Below are 25,357 nucleotides of genomic sequence, written 5' to 3' on the forward strand. Positions count from 1 at the left end.
ACGCTGCCCTGAGTCCCTTCGGGTGAGAAGGGCAGGATATAAATGTTGGAAATAAATATTTGAGCTTCCTGTGGAATCTTTGTCAATAAGATCGGATCCCTTTTTTATCTCCTCCAGTATTTTATCTCCTCCACTACTGCAGCAGTGCCCTGAAATGCAGAGCGTTACCTTTTAATATTCATAGGAATCACCTATATAGAAGACAGTAAATTAATAAGTCTACAGCATCATATGGGTGGAATCAAGCTTGCTTTCTACCCCTGGCGACTTCACTAAAAGACCGAGCCTGATGCTTTATGTATGGTTTCCTTCTGAATTGTATTTCCCAGTTGTTAATTAACTTAAATAACTTGAATACAGTGATCATTAAGACAACACTTTAATATATAATGTGTTTTTCTTATGTGTTTCATCCAAGAGATTCTTACTTGGCAGACAGAGAGCAGAATGCTTTTTCAAAAAGCTATCTGTCCATCCATGTGGACAGTGTCAACAACTTATTTAGTCTTCTTGATCTTCAGGAATTCTGTGCCAGTTCCAATTATCATGATAAATTTGACTTTTTCCTAGCACATACTGTACATTAACTGTATATATTTGCAAAAGCTTTACAAGGAAAGTTTGTTCTCTCATTACATGAAAATGTTGGTGTTATTTTTGGTCCGAGAAAAGGGATGGTATAGGTTGGAATAACATCTGAGAGGTCACAGTAGTTCTAATGTTCTATCAGTCTGTTTCGTCTCATTTTGTCCCAATAACGAGAAATCGAAATCTTTAGATGCACTAGGTAATTATGCATGATGGTTAAGTGAATATATTCCCTTAGCTTAGTTGAAAAGGGTGACTTTTTTGTGAGTGCCCTTGCATTCTCAGCTGGAGATGAGTGACTTCTTTGACACTAGACCTTAATGTAATGGCAAAGGGCTTTGATCAGATTATCATTTGAATCTATTCCTCTACCTTGAGAAGGCATTACAGACCTTAATTCCTATTTAGTAGAGAGGTCTTCTCCAGGTCATGTAAAGAACTATAACAGTTTTATCATCTATCATAATTGTGAACATGGCTTTTGCACATATTTTTTGTTATTCTCTCACAGACTGAACAAGAGAAGAAAGTTGTATAGTCATGTTCCATTCTATTAAGAATACAGGAGAGCATGGGCCAGAACTACCTATTATATATCTACTCATGTTTAAGTTCAGAAATTTTAGTAAACAAATCAACACAAAAAAGCCTGGGCCAACTTATCAATGGTCAGTGTCACTACTGTACCTCTATTCTTATTGAAAAAGGAACCATCTCCTTCTCTGAGTAGAGTGGAGAAAGGCAAGAACTTAGTCCATCCTGTAAGAACTTTTTAAAAAACACTGAATCCCCCTAATTTTTTGGCTGTGCCACTCTTTCTGACCTTTTTGAATGCCTGGGCAGGGATATGGTGGCCAGGACAACTGGCAATCCAGAGTAGGATTGATGCTTTCCCCTCTCTGTGGAATGACCATCAACATATTCACAGGTCATATCGAGATCTATAATGTGTTGTCCATGCCTCACAACCTCTGAGGATGCCTGCCATAGATGTGGGCGAAACATCAGGAGAGAATACTTCTGGAACATGGCCACACAGCCCGAAAGACATACAACAACCACGAAGATCCATAATGTTGGTCCCATAACCATGTTTTCAGTAGTTATCACTTCTGGCAAATCTATCTATATATTACAGTAGAGTCTCACTTATCCAACATAAACGGGCCGGCAGAACGTTGGATAAGCGAATATGTTGGATAATAAGGAGGGATTAAGGAAAAACCTATTAAACATCAAATTAGGTTATGATTTTATAAATTAAGCACCAAAACATCATGTTATACAACACATTTGACAGGAAAAGTAGTTTAATATGCAATAATGCTATGCAGCAATTACTGTATTTACGAATTTAGCACCAAAATATCACGATATTTTGAAATCATTGACTACAAAAATGCGTTGGATAATCCAGAACGTTGGATAAGTGAGTGTTGGATAAGTGAGACTCTACTGTATTTATATGTATAAAAGAGTGATGGAATCCCAGCGACGGACAAAACAACAAAATACCCCACAACCTCGAAAATTGACAGCACAACCCATCATCCACGCCTCTACGTTCATACAACAAAAAGAAAAGAAAAATAAAGTGCTAATTAGAGGGAGAGGAATAATTGTTTTTATCCAGTTGCTGCCAGTTAGAAGGCTAAGCTCCGCCCACTTGGTCTCGTAGCAACCCACTCAGCCCAGGGGACAGGCAGAGTTAGGCCTCACTTAGGCCTCTTCCACAGTGCCTATAAAATACAGATTATCAGATTTTAACTGGATTATATGGCAGTGTAGACTCAAGGCCCAGCTATATAACCCATTTAGAATCTTACATTATCTGCTTTGAACTGCATTATCTTGACTCTACACTGCCATATAATCCACTTCAGTGTGCATTTTATCCAGCTGTGTAGAAGGGGCCTCATATAATCCAGTTCTAAGCAGATAATATAAGATTATACAGTAGAGTCTCACTTATCCAACATAAACAGGCCGGCAGAACGTTGGATAAGTGAATATGTTGGATAATAAGAAGGGATTCAGGAAAAGCCGATTAAACATCAAATTAGGTAATCATTATACAAATTAAGCACGAAAACATCATATTATACAACAAATTTGACAGAAAAAGTAGTTCCATGCACAGTAATGCTATGTAGTAATTACTGTATTTACAAATTTACCACCAAAATATCACAATGAATTTAAAACACTGACTACAAAAACATTGACTACTAAAAGGCAGACTGCGTTGGATAATCCAGAACATTGGATAAGCGAATGTTGGATAAGTGAGATTCTACTGTAATATGAAATAATTACTGTGGTAGAATAATACAGAACAATATAATCTCTAAAACCAGGACAGTAAATAAAGACCAACACTCTGAAAGCAGGGAAATTGGGAATTCCACAAAGGTAACAATCAGGGCCAGCTAACACCTCCCAAAAAAGGATTCTTCCAGAAAGGAAGCTGAGAAGGGAGTGAAGCAGTGTGTATTACCAAAGTCATTATTATTATTATTATTATTATTATTATTATTATTATTATTATTATTATTGTGTTACTGTGAACTGTGAAAATGAATACAATCCGGCTCCAAGTATTCAACACAGAAAACAGGGGAATTCAATACAGAAAACAATCAGGGCCAGCTAACACCTCCCAACAAAAAATTCACTCAGGGAGGAAGCAGCCAGGCTTTAAAGCTGCAAGGCCATTACATGCTAATCATTTTGCGTAATTGCACCATTCATACTTCCATCCAACAGACAAAAAAATCAGAAATATTGTATATTCACAAGCTTTAGGAAATAATATCCCCTGATGGCGCAGCGTCTTAAAGCGCTGAGCTGCTGAACTTCTGGACTGTAAGGTCGCAGGTTTGAATTGGGAGAGTGGAGAGAGCCCCCACTGTTGGCCCCAGCTTCTGCCAACCCTAAAGTTCAAAAACATGCAAATGAGAGTAGATGAATAGGTCCTGCTACGGCGGGAAGGTAACGGCGCTCCGTGCAGTCATGCCAAATGGCCTTGGAGGAGTCTACGGACAACACCAGCTCTTCGGCTTAGAAATGGAGATGAGCACCAACCCCCAGAGTCACACATGACTGGACTTAATGCCAGGGGAAAACCTTTACCCTTTATCTTAACTACCACCAATTCCTCAATACTTTATTTCCCATACCACCATACTTCACCACAGCAACGCGTGGCCAGGCACAACTAGTGCAGCAATATAGCATTTGTAACTGATGTCTTGTGATAGTATCCAGACTTCTGAAAGATTCTTCTTTTACTTTGCATCTGTTCATCTAGTACAGGGGTAGACAAAATGTGGCCTGTGGACTACACGAGACCCTTGAAACTCTGAGAAAGTCTGCTGCCTTACTAATTCTTTTAATTGGGGCTTTTTTCTAGATACGTTTTTGGCCCCCATTGGGCCAAACTGCCTAAAAATGCTGTGCTGTTTTCCTCCCAGCCCTCCCAAGCTTACCAAACCTCCCCAAAATACCAAAAAAGATGGGAAAATTAGCCAAAATGGCAGCTAATGTGACCTACTTTATAGGTGCTGGGAGAGTAAGTATCTCACACCATTTTATCTCCCAGTTTCTCACCCCTGATCTAGCCTTATGTCTTATGCATACAGGATCTAGTTGCATAACTGGAAGACATTTCTTTTGAACAGTGATTACTATGTAAGACCACATTATTATATCAGTGGTTCATTTTCCTCCTAGCCTTCATTTGGCTCATGCCCCAATTTTCCTTGCAGGGACTCATTACAAGGAAAGCATACAAAGTATGAGTGTTTTTAATCCTCAAACTAAAAAGGGCCTTTTTTGTTTGTATAGGAAGTTTCTTTTTTTAGAAAACCAACCTCGGACCAAAAAGATTTGCTGTTGCTTACATGCTAAACCCAAAGGAATTTTGCTTTAAGTCCAACTTACCCTGTTTGCAAACTTCATTAATTAAATTACCCCATCCTTCACAGTGTTGCGGAAGGTTGCTCAAATAAATACATGACCTAATAGCACAATACATCCAGTGCAAAAGCCATCCAGGCATCATGGGTTAAGATATTCTGCTTATTATTTGTGTACAGAGTAGAACCACTTTTTCTCTTCCTTCTCTCCCCTCCTGTAGTAGTAATAATAGTACTAATAACTATTAACAGCACACTCTCCCCCATTAATGAGATTTAAAGTTTTATAGCTTTTTAAAGTTAGTATAGATCAAAAACTGTACAAGAACATTAGTAAAAAACTCCTGTAACTTAAAATTTTATTTAAAAACAATTAAATAGTTGTAAAGTTAAAAAATCATGTTTAACATATATACTGTATCAACAAATCAGCATATCACACTATTAAAAGCTCATCATGCCAATTTCTAAAAGCCTTCTCAAACTGTGCTCCTCAAGGTGTTTTAGACTTCAGCTCCCACAGTTCCTAACAGCTGGTAAGCTGGCTGGGATTTCTGGGAGTTGAAGTCCAAAACACCCGGAGGAGCACAGTTTGAGAAATACTGCCTTAAAGAATGACCTCTGCACTTGTTTCTACTGATATTTAGAACAAAACCTTTTGGGGATTTGGAAGAACTCACCACCACTTTTTAACAATATACAAAAAGAAGCTAGCAACTAAACTGGCAACTTGCTTATCTTCATTGTTATGTACATTCCTTTTTAGTTGTTCAGTGAATTATTCATAACTCTATGGTGAATTTTCTTTTAATTCAATGCCATTAATCTTGCAAGAATGTTTTTTTTCAATTGGCATTCAAATTTAACTTTTGCCTATTTGTCGTAGAAAATATCCCATAATTTGTATATCTATTCCTCTGTGCTATGTTTGTGATCCTTCTAGTGCTGAGTAAATTAGATTTAAATTGGATTACTTTATTATAATTGTATTATTAAATGTTTGCATCAGTATAAATTGGACAAATTGCAGTCTGTGGTCAACATGTGGCCCTTTGGATTCCTCAGTTTGACCCTTGAAGCCCCCAAGATCCCCCCAAAATTTTTCATCTAAAAACCAGCCAAAAGCCTTTCCCCTAGTTTCCCAAAACTGTTCCAAAGGGAAATAAATAGCCCAAAATATTGGTTAGAAGTGACATTGAAGCATATTAAAAACATGCTGATGCAGCCTGTTTGGTGTGTATGTGGGAAGGGAAATGTTCCCTGCCCCCTCCACAGTTGTCCATCCCAGTATAAATCTTGGAAATGATGAAGTGTTTTAATGGAAATCATAAGTTCATTTAACAAATTTGGATTGTGTTCAGGGACATGGGAAGAGGTGTCAATTGTATTTTGGACCTGGAGATTTGCTTATGGTTGATGGGAGAGTGTTAGACAGATAATGTATCCCATATACTCATTTATAAGTCTAGAAATGTTAGTCAAAAATCCAACCTCAAAAACCTGGGTCGACTTACCCATGGCTCTGTGTAAGTACTATATGTTGTTTTAAAAAAAGAATTAACACCTTCTCTTATTAGAGTTGCGAACGGTAAGGGCTTCGTTCATCCCAGCAGAACCTAAAAGAAGAAATGACCCCCTTTACTCTCTCTGCCTTGGCATGATTACTGGCTTTTTGAATGTCTGGTTGGGGAAATGGCCCTTGATTTATCAGTGAGTCCTATCAAGATCCATAATGTTGTCCCCCAAACCTGTCCTTGACCTATACATGAGGAATACTTATACATGAACATGCAGGAAAACATCTCCTGAGACTTCTGTTAATAGTCACCCAAGTTGTAGAATAACACAGCAGTGCACTTTTCTTAACGGCTGCCAATGGTCAACAAAATGGATCATAAAAGTGGCATGGACAGCCAGGAAAGATGAAGTTCTTGGTGTGGTAAAAAAGGTGCCCATAAATGAAAGCATAGTGGAAAACTTAGAATGGAATAAGCAGGTTTTTTTTTAATTCAAGAGGTTCTTTAAGAATCGGGAGGGGAGGGGAGAGAACAACAATCTGCAAATGTGTTTCAGTTGTCACTTCTCCACCAAAGCACAGAGGGGAAATAATTAGAAAAATCAGTTTGTGATGGAAAAATTGTGTGTTTCATATTGTTTATCCTCACAGTTCAGAAACAGCCTTCCTCTTTGCTTAATTTGTATTCATTGAGGCACAGCAAAAGTACAGCTAAATGAAAAAGCAAATTGCAGATATATGCAGCACGTCGATTATATATGCACACAGTAATCTCATTACTATAAAGACAAATACAGAGCTCTAATGAAATTGATAAAAGCTCTTTTAAATACAGTACAATATGGAGGTGAACTCTTCTGAATCAGATTTGAAACAAATGCTTTCTTTTCCTCATTGTTAAACAAACTTGTGCAGCCAAAAGGGCAAGAACCTCTGGAACTTTGTACAAAAACTACTCTTGTGTAGGTCTTATTTAAATAATGTGAACCAGGAGGTGTTAATGTGACAACAGTGTAGATGTTTTAAAACGGCATCAGTCTCACTGATTTTTAACAAAGAAATAAGTGAGAAAATCACAAGGGTGAGAATATCTCTTCTGCTTTTTCTGGGTTGCTTTGATCTTTTTGTTTGTAAAACACTAATGTGTAAAACATTCTTCTTTGCCATCACAGCAATCTTGTGAGTAAGTAGGCTTAGTTGCCTTTTAAAACTCAAAAGAACTGAAGGCATCAGTGTTGCCCAAAGCTGTGTTGGGAATAGTATGTCTCTTAACAGGTTTGCCAAGCATCTTGAAGGTTTTAACATGATGACATATCTTGTTTGCTTTAGATAGTATGTTTTTGTAGTTCTGTGCTCATATTTTATACTATTACAGATAGTTATTTTAATTTACATTTATTGTTACATGAGCCATTGTTAGAGTGCTCTAATGCCCGTAATAATTGTTGTTGTTTTAAAAGAACCATTGCTTTAATAGTTCATTCAGCTATGAGAAATACATGGAGACATTTATTTTTAACTGAGACATGGTACTTAAAGGCAGGGCTGTGGAAATGCAGTAAGAATGACAAGAATTTTTGTCCCGTTTGGTGTGTTACAGCACCACAATTGGAGTTGAAAATGTGGCCAGAAATTATTTTCATTTTTTAATCCATCATTTCCAATCATGTGGGGCTTGTAGGTGATCAGAGTGGATACTAAAATGCAAGTCCTTGTATTCTGGTGCTCATTGTGACCGATTTAGGGTGGTTTGCCTCAAAATAAAAAGGGGAGGGCTAGAGTTGGAGTGTTTGGATCTGCACAATCTGTGACCATTCAGGCGTTTGGGATTCTAATTCCCAGAAGCCTTAGTGAGCTTGTGCATTGGTCAAGAATTCTGGAAGCTTAAATTCAAAATACTTGGAGGGCCACACATTGTGCAGGCCTGATTTAGAGTCTTCATTCAAGTCAGCAAGTTGTACTTTTGTCACCTCTGTCTTACCTCTTTTTATCTTTCACGATTGACTCTCAACTGCTCAACCTCAAGAACCATGGGTTGAAATTAGGTTGGTATTACCGCAGTTGTATGTAAGGCCAGATGGTTCAAAGGGCTTATTGGAGTAAATCCAATTGTTAGTCTCAGGTAGAGTAGATCATCCTTTCAATCAGTGGAACATAACAGAAGTATTTGCTTTCCAATGTTTCCATTTCACTTTAATGGGTCTACCTTATTTTTTTTGTGTCAAAAGCATTGCATAAATAGATAAGTTTAAAACTGATAAAATAAAGGGATCACAAACTGCTAAATAGTTTTAGACCAAAACCGGGCAACAGTGACTGCATTGGGTTGTTGTGAGTTTTTTGGGTTGCTGGCCATGCTCCAGAACCATTATCTCCTGACGTTTCGCCCACATCTCTGGCAGGCATCCTCAGAGGTTGTGAGGTATATTGGAAAAAGATTGTGAGTTATATTTTTTTCCAATATACCTCACAACCTCTGAGGATGCCTGCCACAGATGTGGGCAAAACATCAGGAGAGAATGGTTCTGGAACATGACCAGACAGCCTGAAAAACTCACAACCACCCTGTGATTCCGGCCATGAAAGCCTTCAACAAGTGACTAAATTGTCTGTAGCTTTAAAGAGTTCTTCCTCTGTGCATGAGGCAGGGCATTGTGGGCAAGCATACAGATGCTGAGTTGTTTGTTCTGCTCCACAGTCACACAACGTGGATTATTCTTCTAAGTAGTGCCACTTTAGTTGAGATTCATGGTTATATTTAGGCTTCTTCAGCTAGCCTGGGTCCATCAGAATGTAACCCACATTCTTCATGCAAGCAAAACCGAGAAGTATTTTGAAAGTTGCAGCAAAAAATATGTCATAAAAATGTAAACAACTACTAGTTAAGGAACGATTCATTACTTTGCTCTTTTGAACGTTTCCCTCAAAACAGATTTTCATAATTTTGCTGTTTATTGAATGACAGTGTCAATATGAACACTTCTGAGGATAGATTTTATTTTCCTCGTGCACTTCTAGTGTACTCCATTGTGAACTATATTGTTTTTAATGGTGTTCCGAAATAGGTGCATTATTTAACAAGGGTTATTGTACTTTTCATTCTTTCTTTTCAGTATGCCATTGTCCTAAAATGTGAATAGTTTTTCTTAAAATGTATTTAGAAAGCTAAGTGTACATTTTGAGGAAAGGTCATGAAAAATAAATGGCTAATTTTTTTTCCTTTGTGTTTAGAAGAATATGCTTTGTTCTTTATCAAGTGGTGTAGTTCTGGTTTTACTGAAGAGGAATGTCAGTGTATATTTGTGACAGCTGGTTGAGGATCACTGCAGCATGCCTGCTCCTTTCACAGCAGTGAACACTTGCTTCAAGAGATATTGTCAGGACAGGCAAAAGTAGAAAATAGGCAAAAGTAGCCATAATCCAGCATTATAGTTGTGCAGTCACTATATAGCTAGACAAACCAGCTATGTTGTGTGGTTATAAGTTGGTCTTGATGCCAAGCGCCAAATTTAGAAATGGTGACAAAGAGGTATCACCAGGAAGTTCAGACAAAAGAATAATGGTGTTTGAAGACCTGTACCTATTGTTCAACATTCCACTCACAGGCCACTTTACTTCTTCTGAAACAATATAAAATGGCATAGACGAATTAATACTGAAAGACAAAAATTCTTTCTCCTACTTACATATATGAGAGGACATATAAGACAACTCATTTTTTTTGTAATTTCCTTCTCCTCACTCCCACGTGAGAGTCATATGATGAGCAGCTGGCTCTTTAGCATAATATTTAACTGTTTCACCAGCTGAAATTGGCACTAATTTTGGTTTACTTTCCCTACAAAGTAGCACCCTTCTTTATTAAAGTTTTATACTAGTGTTGGGAATTTGTTGTATAGTTACTGTTTCTCCTGATGTTTCACCTGCATCTGTAGCTGGCATCTCCAGAGGATCCTCTGAAGATGCCAGCCACAAATACAGGTGAAACATGCTGCTAGAACACAACCATACATCCCAGAAACCACACAACACACCTGTCAGTGGATGTAATGAGTGATGACCATCACCAGTTTTGTGCCTGGTGGTCACAACTAAGCCAAGGACAAGAGATGGGTGGTAAGTGCCATTCCCTTTCCCTGGGTTGCCCGATCTTGAAGGAAGTGGGATGGCCATCTGAACAGCTGCAGTCAGTTCTAAATATAGAGCAGTTCAACTGTTCATACTACTGCAAAGTTCAGGTGAGTTTCAGAGCTTTGAGGTAGCTCCACAGCATTCCACAATTTTAAATTGTATGTTGCATATTGTGTTGCTTTTACCACTGTTCACCACTTTGAGTCTCTTTCAGAGAAAAAAGCAGAATAATAATAGTAATAATACATTTTAATATTATCATTATCATCATCATCATCATTTTATTGTGAGAGAACACCACATTAAGAAGCTTAGGTGGGTGTTAAGGCAAATGGCTCCCATCATTCCCAAATGCCACAAAGCCCATTCACCCTGCCCCAACTCATTTGGCCTGTGTAGATGGGCTCAAAGTTTAAGTCCACCCTTGAGGAAACTCACTTATTCCTGATATTAACTGCATTTAAAGGAAACCAAATTACCTGTTAACAGAGACTTGTTAGATACTGGTTAAATTCGACATTGTGACTAGTGTTGTGCTTTTGTATGGAATTGCTGTTCGTTTTGTGTAGTTTCATTTGTTTTGTCTCATTTCCGTATTTGTTCCCACTAATGAAAATGGGGCACCTACACAAACAGAATTTTCGTCTGGCTTATGGAAAAAAATGAACATTGGCTTCAATGGGAGGGCTTCCAAGTCTCACCCCTCCCCCCCGCTCAGTTTTTGGGCTAGAGGGGTGAAAATAGCAACACATAGGGGGCATTTTGACCCCTTTTAGCCCACCAACTTTTAAAATGTTCAGGTCATATCCAAAGTACCATTGTTATTAATATTATTATTATTACTAACACCCTTTGGCACACATCATCCGTCATGGGGAAGCAGCCTTCTCCCAGACTCAGCTTAGGATCCTAGAATAATTATTGTTATAAATATTAACGTTAATGTTATTATTAACACCCGTTAGTCCACATCAGATGTCATGGGGAAGCACTCCTCTCCGAGACTCAGCTCAGGGTCCCAGAATAGCTATTGTTATTGTTATAAATATTAACATTAATTAACATTAATACAACATACAACTACCCTGTGATCCCTGCCATGAAAGCCTTCGACAACACATTAATACTATTATTAACACCCATTGATACACATCAGCTGTAATGGGAAAGCAGCCTTCTGTCAGTACCTGCTTATTATTACAAGGCCAAAACGAAAGGAAAACGAAAGCAAGCATGATGACTGTTCGGCTTTCATTTTCGTGTTGCCTCTCATTTCCTACGAAAATGTCATCATTCGTTTTGTGTAGACCAGGGGTCCCCAAACTAAGGCCCGAGGGCCGGTTGCGGCCCTCCAAGGTCATTTACCTGGCCCCCACCCTCATTTATAACATAATATTTTATATCAGTTTTAATAATATAATATATTGTATATACATATGATATTGATAATATCATTTTATACAATATAATAATACCATATAATAATATTAATTATATGTTATATATTACATATAATATTACAGTATAGTGGTATAGTTCAATATAGTAATATATAATGTTAATATTGTGCTATGCTAATAATATAATATATTGTATGTACATACAGCTGCTCTGAGTTCACTTCAGGGTGAGAAGGGTGGGATATAAATGTAATAAATAAATGTAATAAATGAATAAATAAATAATTTTGGACTTAGGCTTGCCCAAAGTCTGAAATGACTTGAAGACACACAACAACAACAACAACAACAACAGCAATCCTAATTAACCTATCTCATTGGTCAGAAACAGGCCCACACTTCCTATTGAAATCCTGATAAATGTATGTTGGTTAAAATTGTTTTTATTTTTAAATATTGTATTGTTCTTTCATTGTTCTTGTTGTTGTTGTTGTTTTTGCACTACAAATAAGACATATGCAGTGTGCATCGGAATTTGTATTTTTTTCAAATGATAATCCGGCCCCTCAACAGTCTGAAGGATTGTGGACCGGCCCTCGGCTTAAAAAGTTTGAGGACCCCTGGTGTAGACGAACAGTCAAAACAAAACGATAACAGGAAGGAAACAAAAGAAATTTTTTTGTGCACATCTCTAAATGTGACTAGGCTTTATTCATGCTGACACTACTTAAATGTTGCATATATAGAGAGAGAGGGGTGGGGAAACAAGGTTATAGAGAAAATGCATGATGCTCTGTTATGTCCAGCTCTGCTTTGTATGCATGAGTTTCCATAGACTTTTTGAAGACGTTTTCAAATTTCTTAGAGTAAAATCCACTGCACCTGAAGCAAAGTAGTAGATGTATTTTTTTTAATTTTTTTAAAAAGACAACCAGTTTCTATGGCTGCACAGTAAAGCTGGGAAAGAAGATATGTTCTAGAATAATAAAATCTTTGAGACACAAAGAAATAGGAATTGTTTGATATGGCTTATAGACAACAGTTATTAGGGATGTCTGTTTCAGGATTTCAGAAAATAGTGTTTTGACTTTTGAGGTTAATTGTACGAACCACACTAGAGAATCAGTTTTAACATTATCCCCCAGAAATTCGAGCCTATTCTTGATTTTAACTAATAATAAGTTCCTGCCCTTATGCATCACAATTGATTTTTCCATTTTCATTTTAATGCTTGCTAATGTGAATGCACTTATATTTTTACTCATGGTAACATCTAATCTTTATTTTGAAGCATGCTTGTGTTTGTCCTGGTTTTAATAGTGCATGCTTGTTTTTCAGGCTTCCTAATTTTGTACATCTTAAAAATGTAGTGAAGAAAGCTGCATATTAGCTGAACTGTACGCATGCATTGTTTTTAGGAGTCAGTGACTGATAAAATGTATAACCCGGGGGAAATACAAGCCTATGAAACTGCATTTGTACTGAGCCAAGCAAGTCATTGATCTTGTACTGTTGACTCTGACAGTGGTTCTCTATGGTGTCTATCAAAGACACATTTCTTAGCCTTGTTACTTGAGATAGTTTAACTGTTGATGTCAGACACTAGCCAGGTGCTGCAGGTGCTGCAACTTAAATTATGATACTTTCACAGTGTGCAAAATCTTTGATCTTTTCTCCTCACAAGAGAAGCACACACAAATCTTGCCTCAAGATCCTGTGTAAAGAAAAAACAAAAGCTTTATTCTGCAACTCCTATCCATCATGCTCACAAAACAACCTTATTTATCTAGCTTGCTCAATAGGCAAATAAGTATAATGCTTTAATGTAGATATTATTTGATACAGGACACAAGTACAAGATGCAGAGCTCCTAACGTTCACATCAGAATTTGCAAGGAACTAGAATTATTTTTAAACTGGAAGTCGTAGATAAAATATGTGGAATATAGCCCTCCCACCATAACCAGAATTGAGTTAATTAAACAAGAATGGGGTGTGTTGCTTACTTTTAATTTCCATAATTTTTTAGGGGGGGGGGGTAATTACAAATGAAGAAATTATATCATGTCTCAGATGTCCAGTGAAAACAGGGGCTGTGAGAGTTTTGTTGTGATGCTTCTCATCTCAGAATTTGAGAGGTCACTACAGACAACTCTTAATCTGTTGTTTGTGTGCTTTTCTTTTTTGGTGCTTCATGAAGTTTGAGACCCACATTGAGATTTAAGAGCAAAGAAGAATGAAAAGAAATGATCTGAATCACTCAGTTCTGTGGTGTTTATTCCAACTGATTCCAGGCTGTTTTATTTAAAGAGGTTCCATCATCTAATAGATTATTCTCTTACATATGCAATTGTATTGTTTGTCTATCTATTTTCCTCACTTTTTTTTTTTACTAAGAGTAGTTCACAACGCATGGCAGTTTTAATGCCTTGCTTACCATCTGGCCAGTCTATCATACATCTTTGTATGAGATTACTTACAAGATCTTTTTTTTTATTTTCACAGAAACGGAAGGTTTCAAGATTGACACAATGGGCACCTATCACGGAATGACTTTGAAGTCTGTGACGGTAAGTTGGAAACATATTTGTTCAAAGGCCGTATTTAGAAATCTTGCAGATCTTTCTTTGCTTTCTACTTCCTGTATCAACAGTCTTTTGCTGTGTTGCATGGCAGCAAACACAACCGATTACCAATAAATTCCAGGACTGGTTCCATAATTCTTCCTCTTTTCATATAGTTGACGTCTCTAGCTCTTTTGAATACCATTGTTTCTAGAATGGCAGAATTTATACCACTCTGGTTTATAGATATCCTCTTTGAAAGCTTTGTGTTGAATAATAGCATTTTTGTATGAGGAGGAAGAGATGCATTCTCTTTCGAAAGATGTGACAGATCCTTTTTATGTGTATAGTTTTCCAAACAGCCGAAAGCAGAGCATCACTAAACAAGAATCTCAGACTGTACTTGTCTTAAGTTGTCTGCTTTTATGGAAGTGGGTTGAGCATTTGCAAATAAATGCTGTTTTGATCTGCCTGCAAGTAGGACAGATGCTACAGAACTAGTGTAGAAGCCTCATTAAAGACTTGTGCCATCTGTATGCCTATATAAATCTGATGAATAGACGGCACTAAACACTCTACAAAATCTGTGCACCTACTTCTGGTTTTCCCTCCTAATTTGAACATAAAATAATGCTTGGAATGTAAACGTCTCAAAACCAATTAGAGCTAACTTGTTTAAACTTTCTCGCTGTCTAATAAAACTTTCTATTTTGAGTTTCCATTATTTTCAGATGTTAGTTTCTACTTAAATGTATGGAGTTGCTTTCAGTTTTGGGTTGGAATCTGCATAATGCGATAAATTTCAAGCGAAGCATTACTAGGAGTTGCTAGTAAGCAAAAGTGATTAAATTGTTTTTAATAAGGATATTGGTCAAAGAATGTCCCTGAAAGTACACAGATACCAACCTTGTTATAAAGATTATTGGCTTGCAACATTTATATAAGAACAAAGTAACTGTGTTGCTTTTTTGAGTCAATACAAATAAGAACAATCAGCTTGAAAGAGAGTTCTTTGTTTCCCTTATTTTTGGAAAACCTAGAAAATAACATTGCACACAACATTTTCATAATTTGGACAAAGTGTTTTTTAAAATAGGTACATGAAGGTTATAAATATTTCTGATTCTTTTATTCCTATCAAATGTACCTTTTGATACAACTCCCATCAGTTCATCTAAACGTGTAGGTTACAGGGAAACCTTCCTTTTATATATTTTAAAATATATGATGTATTGCTTATTTTACATAGACTCAGAAGTTTCTCATTACATTTGCGCTACACACCTACACACTGCAGCTGACACACTAACATCTCATGAAACACAGTTTGAAAAGCTCTGCTCTAAGATGACAAAAAGAAACAATTTTGTAAACTTCCTCTGGTTTATCTGGCTGAATGAAATTTCTGTGTAAACTACTCTATACAGAATGATTGGAGTTTAAAAGTAATTTAAAGTAATTCAGTGACAACTGACCGGAGTATTCATACATGCCTAGTAATACCTAGTGATAATCTCTTTTGCCTTTAGTCCCTAGAGCAGTGGTTCTCAACCTGGGGTCCCCAGATGTTTTTGGCCTACAACCTCCAGAAATCCCAGCCAGTTTATCAGCTGTTAGGAGTTCTGGGAGTTGAGGGCCGAAAACATCTGGGGACCCCAGGCTGAGAACCACTGCCCTAGAGGATTCTATTTATAATGTATCAGCCTCTGTAAAGTAAAAAGTATATCCAAGACTAGAGGCAGGACTCTTAGACAGAAGAGCCCCATGAATGACAATCCTGCAGTGACCTAAACAGATATTTTATTTAACTTTAGTAATCCAAGCAATTATGAAGCATATTGCTCTAAATGGAAAGATTAGGGAGGCTTATGTTCATCTCTAGAGAACATTTCCGCACAGAGATGACTTCCTGAACAAGTGGTTGTTACTTTGACATCAATTGACCTCTTTGGGTGCGTCCAGACAGCCCCTTTAATGCGGGACTTCTTGCCACAGAAAGGAGGCTGTCTATATGATGTCTTTGGAAAACATGAATTAATCCACCACAAACCAAGACAACCCTGGTTTGTGGGGAGTTAATTTGTTAGTGGGTTTATTCTGCACCTTCCAGGAAGGCGCAGGATAAACTACTTCTGCTGTCTGGACTCCTCCCTTAAAAGTTCTGGACTTTTGTGAGGGCAGTCCAGACAGTAGTCCTGTGTTTTCCAGACTGAATCAGCCTGGAAAACTGTGAGGGCACCAACCCACTCCTCCAAACCCCCAACAAAACCTAAAAAATAAAAAAGGAACTCACTGGGAGCCATTTGGCTTCTCTTTCTACCTGATGGAACATATCAATGATGCCCGAAGTGTGTGTGTGGGGGGGGGGGGGGAAATCACTCCTGGCTTCCCCCTATGTTTTTGGGCATCATTGGTATGTTACCTCAGATAGGAAGAGAAGCCAAATCGCTCCCAGTGAGTTTTTATTTTTAAGGGATTTTTTTGCGGGGGGGGGGGGGGGTCATCCTGAGATGGCATGTGGGCAGCCAAAGAGGGAAGCCTGTTTTTTTATACTTATAGCCTACTTACACTTACGAGTCTATATGCTACAATTGTTCGCCCATGCTGCTAACCAGCCCTCTGATTTTAGCAACTGCATTTTCATTTTATAGTTTTGGGGAGGGCTGGAGGGCTCAGGAGAATATAGAGTGGGAGAAGGGGAAGAATGGGAATCAGGCAATTGGGGAAGAATACCAACTTTTAATAAATAACCATCAAGCCCTTCAACTTTCCTCGAGCCATGGGTTAAGACCAAGGGGGAGAGATATCTGAGAAATGAGGCGAGTTCCAACGGCCGGGAGGCTCCCATTGAGGTGGTTTTGCGAAGCAGGAAATACGGGAAAAGGAGACCATTAATTCGGCCTAGTGCATTAATATACAATTTGAAGTATACAAAAATGCAAACATTAAAATAGAATTAAACACAAGCAGTATTTTAAACAAATCACAGTTAAAATCTACCGTCACATCTTCGGGATCTTGATACAAGGAGCAGTGTTGTATTTCCTTCATTGGGTGAATTGCTCCCCTGTCTTCAGTCAGTGCTTCATGTCCCTGGACTCTATCTGGGCAGGCTCACACTTAATTCAAGCAGAATGCTTTTGCAGGAACAGTTAGCTTTATTCGTTTTGGATTTCATACAGAGCATTCTCTATCCACACACACTTCTGCTTTCCTCCTTTTAAACTTGTTTTACTGTGGCATACAGTGGGTGGAGAATGATTACAAGGGTACTCAGAAAAACTCTTGCGCCTTGCTGCTATTAATATTCTTCATTTACTAGCTGTATGGGAGGTATTCAGGATGTGTGACCTGTGAGACCTTACACTTGGCTAATTTATTTTTAAATCTTAAAAAATATTGGTTTGAAGCTTTTAAAAAATTGTGTGGGTGTTTAGAGTCTCCATTTTTTTCTCCTGTGGAATAGGGTACTGTCAGAGTCAGTGTAGTTTCAAAGATGTAGTTTTCTATAATATTGTATGGATCTACCTCCCCTTCCCTAAGCCCAGCTTGGCTCTGGTTATTGTGATCTTTGATTCTGCCTTCTATTACCTGCCCTTTCCTGTCTGCCCTGATCCCAGTAAGGACCACCTACCATTGAAATAACTGCAGAATAACATTTGTTCACAGACGGTGGTGTTGACCAGAACATGGGAAAGATGCCTTTCGTTAATGTTACTTATGGAGAAAATGTTTATTTTTAAAGTTTGTTTCTATTTGTTCTTAGTTGCTTCATCATATTAAGGTATATAGCTTGGTTAATAAAGGCTCTCTGTAGTGCATTTCCTTAAAATGTTAATCCTTTCAATAATCCTTGGGTCATCTGCAGGCAGCCTTTTATGGGAATTTATGAGATATGACCTTATTGGGGGACCTGGTTAATCCTCTGTCACTCAGTCTGAATTTTGCAAAGGTCATTCTGATACTGTCATATCAGGCATATGAGAGGTTGGAATAAAATGCCATAGGAATCTTAGTACTGAAAAGGATCTCAAAGGTCATCCCCAGCCAAGGCTTTCATAATGTAAAAAGTACTCTCCCACAGTCCTCAGTATCTCCTCAATGGTCGAACATCTGCTTAGATGCATTGTTGAAGGATTTCACAGCTGGAATCACTGGTGTGTTGTGTGTTTTCCGTGTTCGGCCGTGTTCTAGCACCATTATCTCCTGATGTTTCATCCGCATCTGTGGCTGGCATCTTCAGAGGATCTGATGGTAGCATACCTGTGGAATTCCAGGATCTGCTTAGATATTTCTAATAAATGGAAATCCATCACCTTCCAGGACAGACTATTCCATTGTCCCATAGCATGTGCTTTCCCTAAGTGTTCCAGCAAACATAATAAAATTATACACAAGAGGAATGCCTTGTGGCTTCTCTTGAAAAATCAAAATTCAGAATGGGGAATTCAGTGACATCTAGTGGTAGCTTAATAAATTTCAATACCCAACAAATGCAAATTATATTTTGATGTTTTAATAAGATCAACAAAGCAATCTGCCAATTTATCTCCTTGTGTTAAAATAATGATACATTATTATTATTTTTTAAAAAAATAAGAATTTGTGTTGGCATAATGTTAGGTTTTTTGGATGTTTAGAATTCAGATGTTCCACTGACCTAACTAATTAGGTTAAATTGACTTTCATTTAGTAAACTAATACAGATCATGTGCAAACATTTTAACAGCTTCTCTAGTAGCCTTGATTATGTGAACTGTAGTATTTAAAAGAGGGGAGACCAGTATATATCACCTAATGTTACTTAAACATTATACTGTATTTGAAATTATTTTATAGAGGTACAGGTTGAGTATCTCTCATCTAGATTTCTGAAATACTCCAAAATCTAAAATTCTCCATATGAGTAGTTGAGATAGTGACACTTTTACTTTCTGAAGATCTAATGTACACAAGCTTTGTTTTTCACACAATATAAATATAAATCTCCAAAATGTATCCCCCCCCCAAATTGAAAATGCAGCATGTTTCTGGTCCCAAGCATTTCTTTGAATGTAGTATGTTAGTGAAGAAAATAAAGATTGCATGCTCTTGGCAGAACCCACTGTTTTGGGTTGTTTTACTTGTAAGGTGCCATTTATATTGATGACACTATATAAATAAGCAATAACAACAGTAATACAATTTATTCCAAGTTCTCCTTGAAATTTTCTATCTGGAGGTGATTTCTACATAAGTACGTTCTACTGGATAGCCCGAAGAGGTTATTCAGTAGAATGTAGGCAATCATGTTTTTAAACTGAGTGGAGAGTCTCTACCACTTAATACAGTGTTAAGCAGTAACTGGAAATCAGGACCACTTATGGATTTACAGACAGTCCCCAAGTTATGAGCAAAGTAGGGTTATACAAGTTTGTTCTTAACTTGAATTTGTATGTAAGTTGGAACAGATACATTTTAAGTGTAGCTCCAGGCGTGTGCGTGCGTGCGTGTGTGTGTGCGTGTATGCGTGTGTATAAATAAAGTTTTGGATAGCATAGGGAAGAGTTAACACTCCCATGGTATTTGTTGTGCTATCTTTCTATTTAGAGCCTCTGCTGGAGAACCATGCTCATTTAGAGAAAAAGGAGAAAATGCACATCCTTCTACAGGGTTCAGATAAAATTCTATTTTAAAACTGACCCTTTTTACGCAAAAAGCGCTGGCCATCCGCGAGAAGATGGAAGCGGAGAGCTGTGATATTAATGCCAATAACAAAATCCAAATTTAAAATTTACTATGGACAAGCCACTAGTTTTACTTACCCTTGCCCCTGCTTAAACCTTACCTTAAGGGAATAATTAATTTTAATCTTTTTATTCTGTATTTGCACAACTACCTAGGAGTGGGTTGGTAGGCTAGTAGGCCGGGATGCTTTGTATCTATACATGGTTTTACTGTATGTATGGGCAAGTGTTTTGTATGTCTCACATGTTTTGATATGGTCAAAATTGACTAATCAATAAAGAGTTGTTGTTGTTGTTGTTGTTGTTATTGTTGTGCTATCTGCGCCCCTGTTAAGATTTCAACTCATTTTCTGTCCCAGTGATAACTGGATTTTGAACCATTTGGCTTGTTGTGGAAACAAGAATTGTTGATATAGCTTCAGCAGAGACACCTTTTCCCTGTGATAACTTTTTCAGGAGTGAATTTCTTTTTCCATAGGAAGATTTCTCTCACTTCCTGTTAACCTCATCCCCATTCTTAACTGTGAGCCGTTTGTAAGTCAGATGTTTGTAACTCGGGGACTGCCTGTGTTTGTTTAATTTATATTTTGATTTTCAGAAAAGGTATCTAGGGATCTCATCACATGAAAGCAGGAAAAAGCTAAGGGAACCATCTTTTTTTATTCCCTACTGTCAAGGTTCCATGCCTTTCCATCTTCAGGGATGGCAACCACTTTTCTTCAGTTTCTGTTGTTGGGAGTCGAGTAGCACACAACTCTTGAAAACAGTCTTCCCTCCATTTCCCTGTACTGCAGCAATGGAGTCCCATGAGCAAACACCAGAAGTAGTCTTCCTTCATGTGTTGGCCTCCATGGGATTCCGTTTTGGAAGCGCGTAGAAACTGAGAGAACAGAGAGATGAAGTCCTTAAAAGCATTTGCAATAAAATTAAAAACATTTACATATTGTGGACTACAGATTCATGAACACCTGAGTAATTAGCAAGACAGTATGAATGGTAACTGAAATAAAGCTTAGCTTGACAAATAGTATGAAAAAAAAATAGCATGTATGTCATATTTAATTTTTAAAAGAACTGTTTTATTAATATGACCATATATTTCTTTGAAAAAGGCAAAGCAGTGAATAAAATCATCTAACAACCGCCATCTAAAACAAAGCAGGACTGAACAGATTTTGTGCATAAGAATTCATTCCATTCATCTTTTCAGAGTATATTGTAGTGATTCAGCCCAGCTTCCCTTTTCCACCCACCTCTGAGGGGAGGCTACTTGGAACCTCTGCATTACAATGGGCCTCATATCTGCATATCTAAATGTATGTCAAATAACTTCAAATTCAAATAGAAATAATAAATTAGCAAGATGCAAGCTGTCGCTGCAATTCAGTCTAAGCAGCACATTCAGCATGTGTAATCTTTCACATTCTCCCCCCCCCCCCCTTCCCTGACTTATGGAAGCAATCACTTGAGAAAACAAAACTACAGTACCTTGTTCAGGGGCAAACCAAGAATGGGCAACTTGGAAGTCCCTGAACAGACTCAGAAGCGGAGTGGGCAGATCTAAAGACAACTTGGCAAGGTGGCACTACCTGGAGGAATCCTCCACCTTGTGTGACTGTGGAGCAGAACAAACAACTCTGCATATGTATGCTTGCCCACAATGTCCTGCCTCATGTATGGAGGAGGAGTTGTTTAAAGCTACGGACAAAGCGGTTGCTGTTGCCCGCTTTTGGTCTAAAACTATTTAGTTGCTTATGATTTCCTTTTTTTCATCATTTTAAAATGTATTTGTTATGCAATGCTTTTGACACGAAATAAAGGTTGCTTCTATTTTCCCCATTTCTCCCCAAGCATCCTTTCTAAACCCATCAACATGTATGCTGAACAGTTGTTTCTGCTGTTCAGATTTAATGCTGAAGGAGTCACTGCAGTACATAATCAGGACTCTGCTTTATAGTGTTCCAAGCTGTATAATAAAGCTTGAGGTGTCTGATTCCTATACTTTGTCTAGATACCATCCATCCACATACTATAATGCCATTTCATAGTACTATTAAATTGCATTTAATATTAAAAGAAAAAAACCCTGATGTCCTTGAGATATATGAAGATTACCTGTTTAAAAAACTCAGTGTGAGCATCTGTTTAGGTGTAATCCCAATACTTTCCAGACATCAAAGTCATTTGCTAAATTTTTAAAACAGCAGGTCAGTTCAGAAGTAATGCCAAATTACCATTTATCTTCTTAAGGCATCAGTTTTTTGGGTTTTTTTTAAAATCCATCTCTACCCCATCCTGTGCTATGAACTATTCACTGATAGCACTTCCTGTGTTTGGTCTTCTTTGAAATGCTTGAAGATCGAGATCCATGAATCGAGATTGTTTGTAATTGTAGTTTGTTTGCAAATATAAATAGAGGGCCCGTGTAATTTAAAAAACAAGCTTTTGGCCATTCCCATTGGGATGTTCTCACTTGGCTGCCTCTTGCGTTGTTTGTAGATTCTCTATCCTATATTAGGTCACAAGAAAAACATGTGCACCCATTAAGTGCCTTCAGCCAATACAATGCTCTCAGCCACTCTCAGATAGCCATGTTCTCATGTTTGCTTGATTACACAATCCTTTCCCCATCCCTGTTTTTTCCCATCAGATGACCTGGATTATTTAAAGCAAGATGCCTGGGTGCATAAGACATGTTGAGTGTTTCATTTTAACTAGGCTACTGCATTGAGAATAGAGATGTGCGTGAAAAGTTTTCCTTAGTTTCCTTAGTGCTATTGTTTTGTGTTGACCGTTCATCTACATGAAACGATAGATGACATTTTCGTACAATATGATAGGCGACCATTACATTGAAAGCGGCATAGTCATCGTGCTTGCTTTTGTTTTCAGCCACATGGCCTCCATGCCTGCAATTCACTTCATCATGTGTCAGAGAAGGCCGGCTGAGGAGACACCTCGCCCCAGATCCCTGGCCGGCCTAGTTGGGAATCCCCTCATTCTCCCTCCCTCCCTCCCCTTTCCTTCAGCTGGGGAGAGATTTGCTCCTGGAGGGGGTGGGGTGGTGGAGGCTGGCCTCCAGTGGCTGGCCGAGAAGACACCCCACCCCAGGCCTCTGGCCGGCCTTGCCAGGAATCCCCTCCTTCCATCTCAACCACTTTCCTTCTTTAAGGGAAGGGGTGCATCTTCGTTCGTGCCCCAGCAAGCAACTCCCCAGTTCCAGACTCATACGTTTTATGGAGCACATGGGCTCCTGGAGGGGGTGGGGTGGTGGAAGCTGGACTCCAGTGGCCGACCAAGGAGATATTCTGCCCCAGACCCCTGGCCGGCCTTGCCGGGGGTCACCTTTTTCATCTCCCTCCCTCCTCTTTCCTTCAGCTGGGGAGAGATTTACTCCTGGAGGGGGCGGGTGGTAAAGGCTGGCCATCAATGGCTGGCTGAGGAGACAGGCCCAGGCCCCCGGCTGGCCTTGCCGGGGGTCCCCTCCTTCCGCCCCAACCCCTTTCCTTCTTTGAGGGAGAGAGTGCGTCTAGACACCGGGCTTTTTGGGTGGTGTTTGTGTGGAGCATCTTTCCCATTTGGTTGGTTGGCAGCCTTCCTTTTGCTGCTGCAGAAGTTAAGAGGGCTGGACCAGCTGGGAGTAAAAGGGAATGCTTTTATGGGGAATTTTATTTCTAAAAAGGAAAAAAAATGCTAGAAATCGGGGAAGACCCAAATGTTTTAAAAGTTGGTGGGCTCAAAGGGGTCAATATGCCCTCTGTGTGTAACGATTTTCATCCCTCTAACCCTAATCTGAGCCGGGGTGTGGGGGGGGGGCTCTAAAGCCCTCCCATTGCCACCAATGGGATGAAAATTTTTGGATTTTTTTCATTAGCAAGACAAAAATTCTATTCGTATAGGCTTCCCATTTTCGTTAGCGGAAACAAGTATGAAAATGAGACAAAACAAATAAAACTACACAAAAGGAACAGCAATTCCATAAAAAAACACAACACTAATTGAAAAAGATAAGAAACTGCAATGAACAAGGATGTATTTACACTGCAGAATCAATGCAGTTTGACACAATTTTAACTTTTATTGTTCAATACTGTGGAATTTTGGGATTTATAGTTTGGTGATACACCAAAAACCCTCTTTGGTGCAGAGAACACTAGAGATTTTGTGAAAGTGTAGCTTCTGTCATTCCAAAGCATTGAGTCATGGCAGTTCAATTGGTGTGAAATTGCATTAATTCTACAGTGTAAATGTACCCATGGTCTGTCTCCCTTGGTTGTTGTCCAATGTCACAAAGTTCCGAGATACCATTTTTTGAACAAATTAAATGTCTTATTTAGTAAATTGTTCTACAATAATTGTGTAGTTACAATGCCCTTAAGTTACTTCCTTGGAATAATTTTCCATGCTGATCCTATGGAATTTATTCTATGATTCATGTTGATATGAACATTGCTTTGGTATAGATGTCATCTTAGATATGGAGTGTGTCCACAGCTTGGATTAAAATTCTAGGAAAAGATGAAGAAAGATTTTTTTTAAAAAAAATGTTACTATGATAGTGGAGTCAAGTATTTTCTTTTCAGATGCTGACCTCTTAATACAAATTTGCCCATTACAATTATAACAAAAGACAGATTTTCTGGACTGTGGCTTGTTAACAGCTTCTTTTCCATGATCGTTGGGAAATTGTGAATACATATTTCTATAGTGACCTAACTGTTTTTATTTTGGATTTGTATACAGGTTTTTCCTGTTTCTGACATACTTGAGAAAGTAAACCACTGCAGGCATTTAAGAAACAAACAAAATGTGGTGGTCTCATGTGTGTTGTTCCTGCAGAATAGGAAAACAGTTCCTGTAATCCAATTTAAAAGCTGCTAGTTATAGTTAAGCTTTCCTTTCCCTTGATTTTGGCACTTGAATAAAATTCAGGCACAACAGCTTTGGTTGCAGGAACAGTTCTTACAATTAAATTGTGAGTGGAGAGGAAGTTGGTTCTTTGTGTATATTTAAAAACAAAATATGAAATGTTATTGGGCATTTAGTAAGTATTCTAAATTCAGAAAAGAATACAGTTGGCCCTCCACATTTGCAGAGATTAGGGGGACAGAATCACTGTGAAAGGGGAAATCACAAATATCTCCAGGCTATTAAAACCTTAACTCTTGATATTTAATGCCAGCCATTTGATTTCATTTTTGGAATGAATGAGCATGAGTGTCTTGAAGAGCCTGTGCTTCCCGGTTTCAAAGACAGAAGAATTTGGCCAGGCAGAATGGGAGCTTCCTGTTTTGTCTTTGGGGATGAATGAAGAGACTAGAAATGCCTTCTCCAAAGGCAGACACTGATGGTTGGCGGTTTCTCTGCCTCCTGTGAATACAATTGCTACCCCTTTTGCCTTTAGAACAAATGAAGAGAAAGGTGTGTCCCTTTGCTCTTTCCGGATGAAGTGTTGAGATTTGTAGTCCCATGATATCTAATGGGCCACATAATTTCTACCCAGGCCTTTTATCAT

The 25,357-nt window shown here is 38.3% G+C and overlaps 1 protein-coding gene across 1 annotated transcript in view; it reads left to right on the forward strand.

Moving 5' to 3' along the window:
• The window catches only part of cdc73 (cell division cycle 73), a 159,704-nt gene that overhangs the window by 50,816 nt on the left and 83,531 nt on the right, over nt 1-25,357 (forward strand). Inside the window, exon 10 of the mRNA XM_062980754.1 lies at nt 14,058-14,122. Coding sequence (XP_062836824.1) covers nt 14,058-14,122 — 65 coding nt within the window. The remainder of the gene's footprint in view (nt 1-14,057; nt 14,123-25,357) is intronic.

Source organism: Anolis carolinensis, chromosome 4 (assembly GCF_035594765.1).
Source record: "Anolis carolinensis isolate JA03-04 chromosome 4, rAnoCar3.1.pri, whole genome shotgun sequence".
Classification (NCBI taxonomy): domain Eukaryota; kingdom Metazoa; phylum Chordata; class Lepidosauria; order Squamata; family Dactyloidae; genus Anolis; species Anolis carolinensis.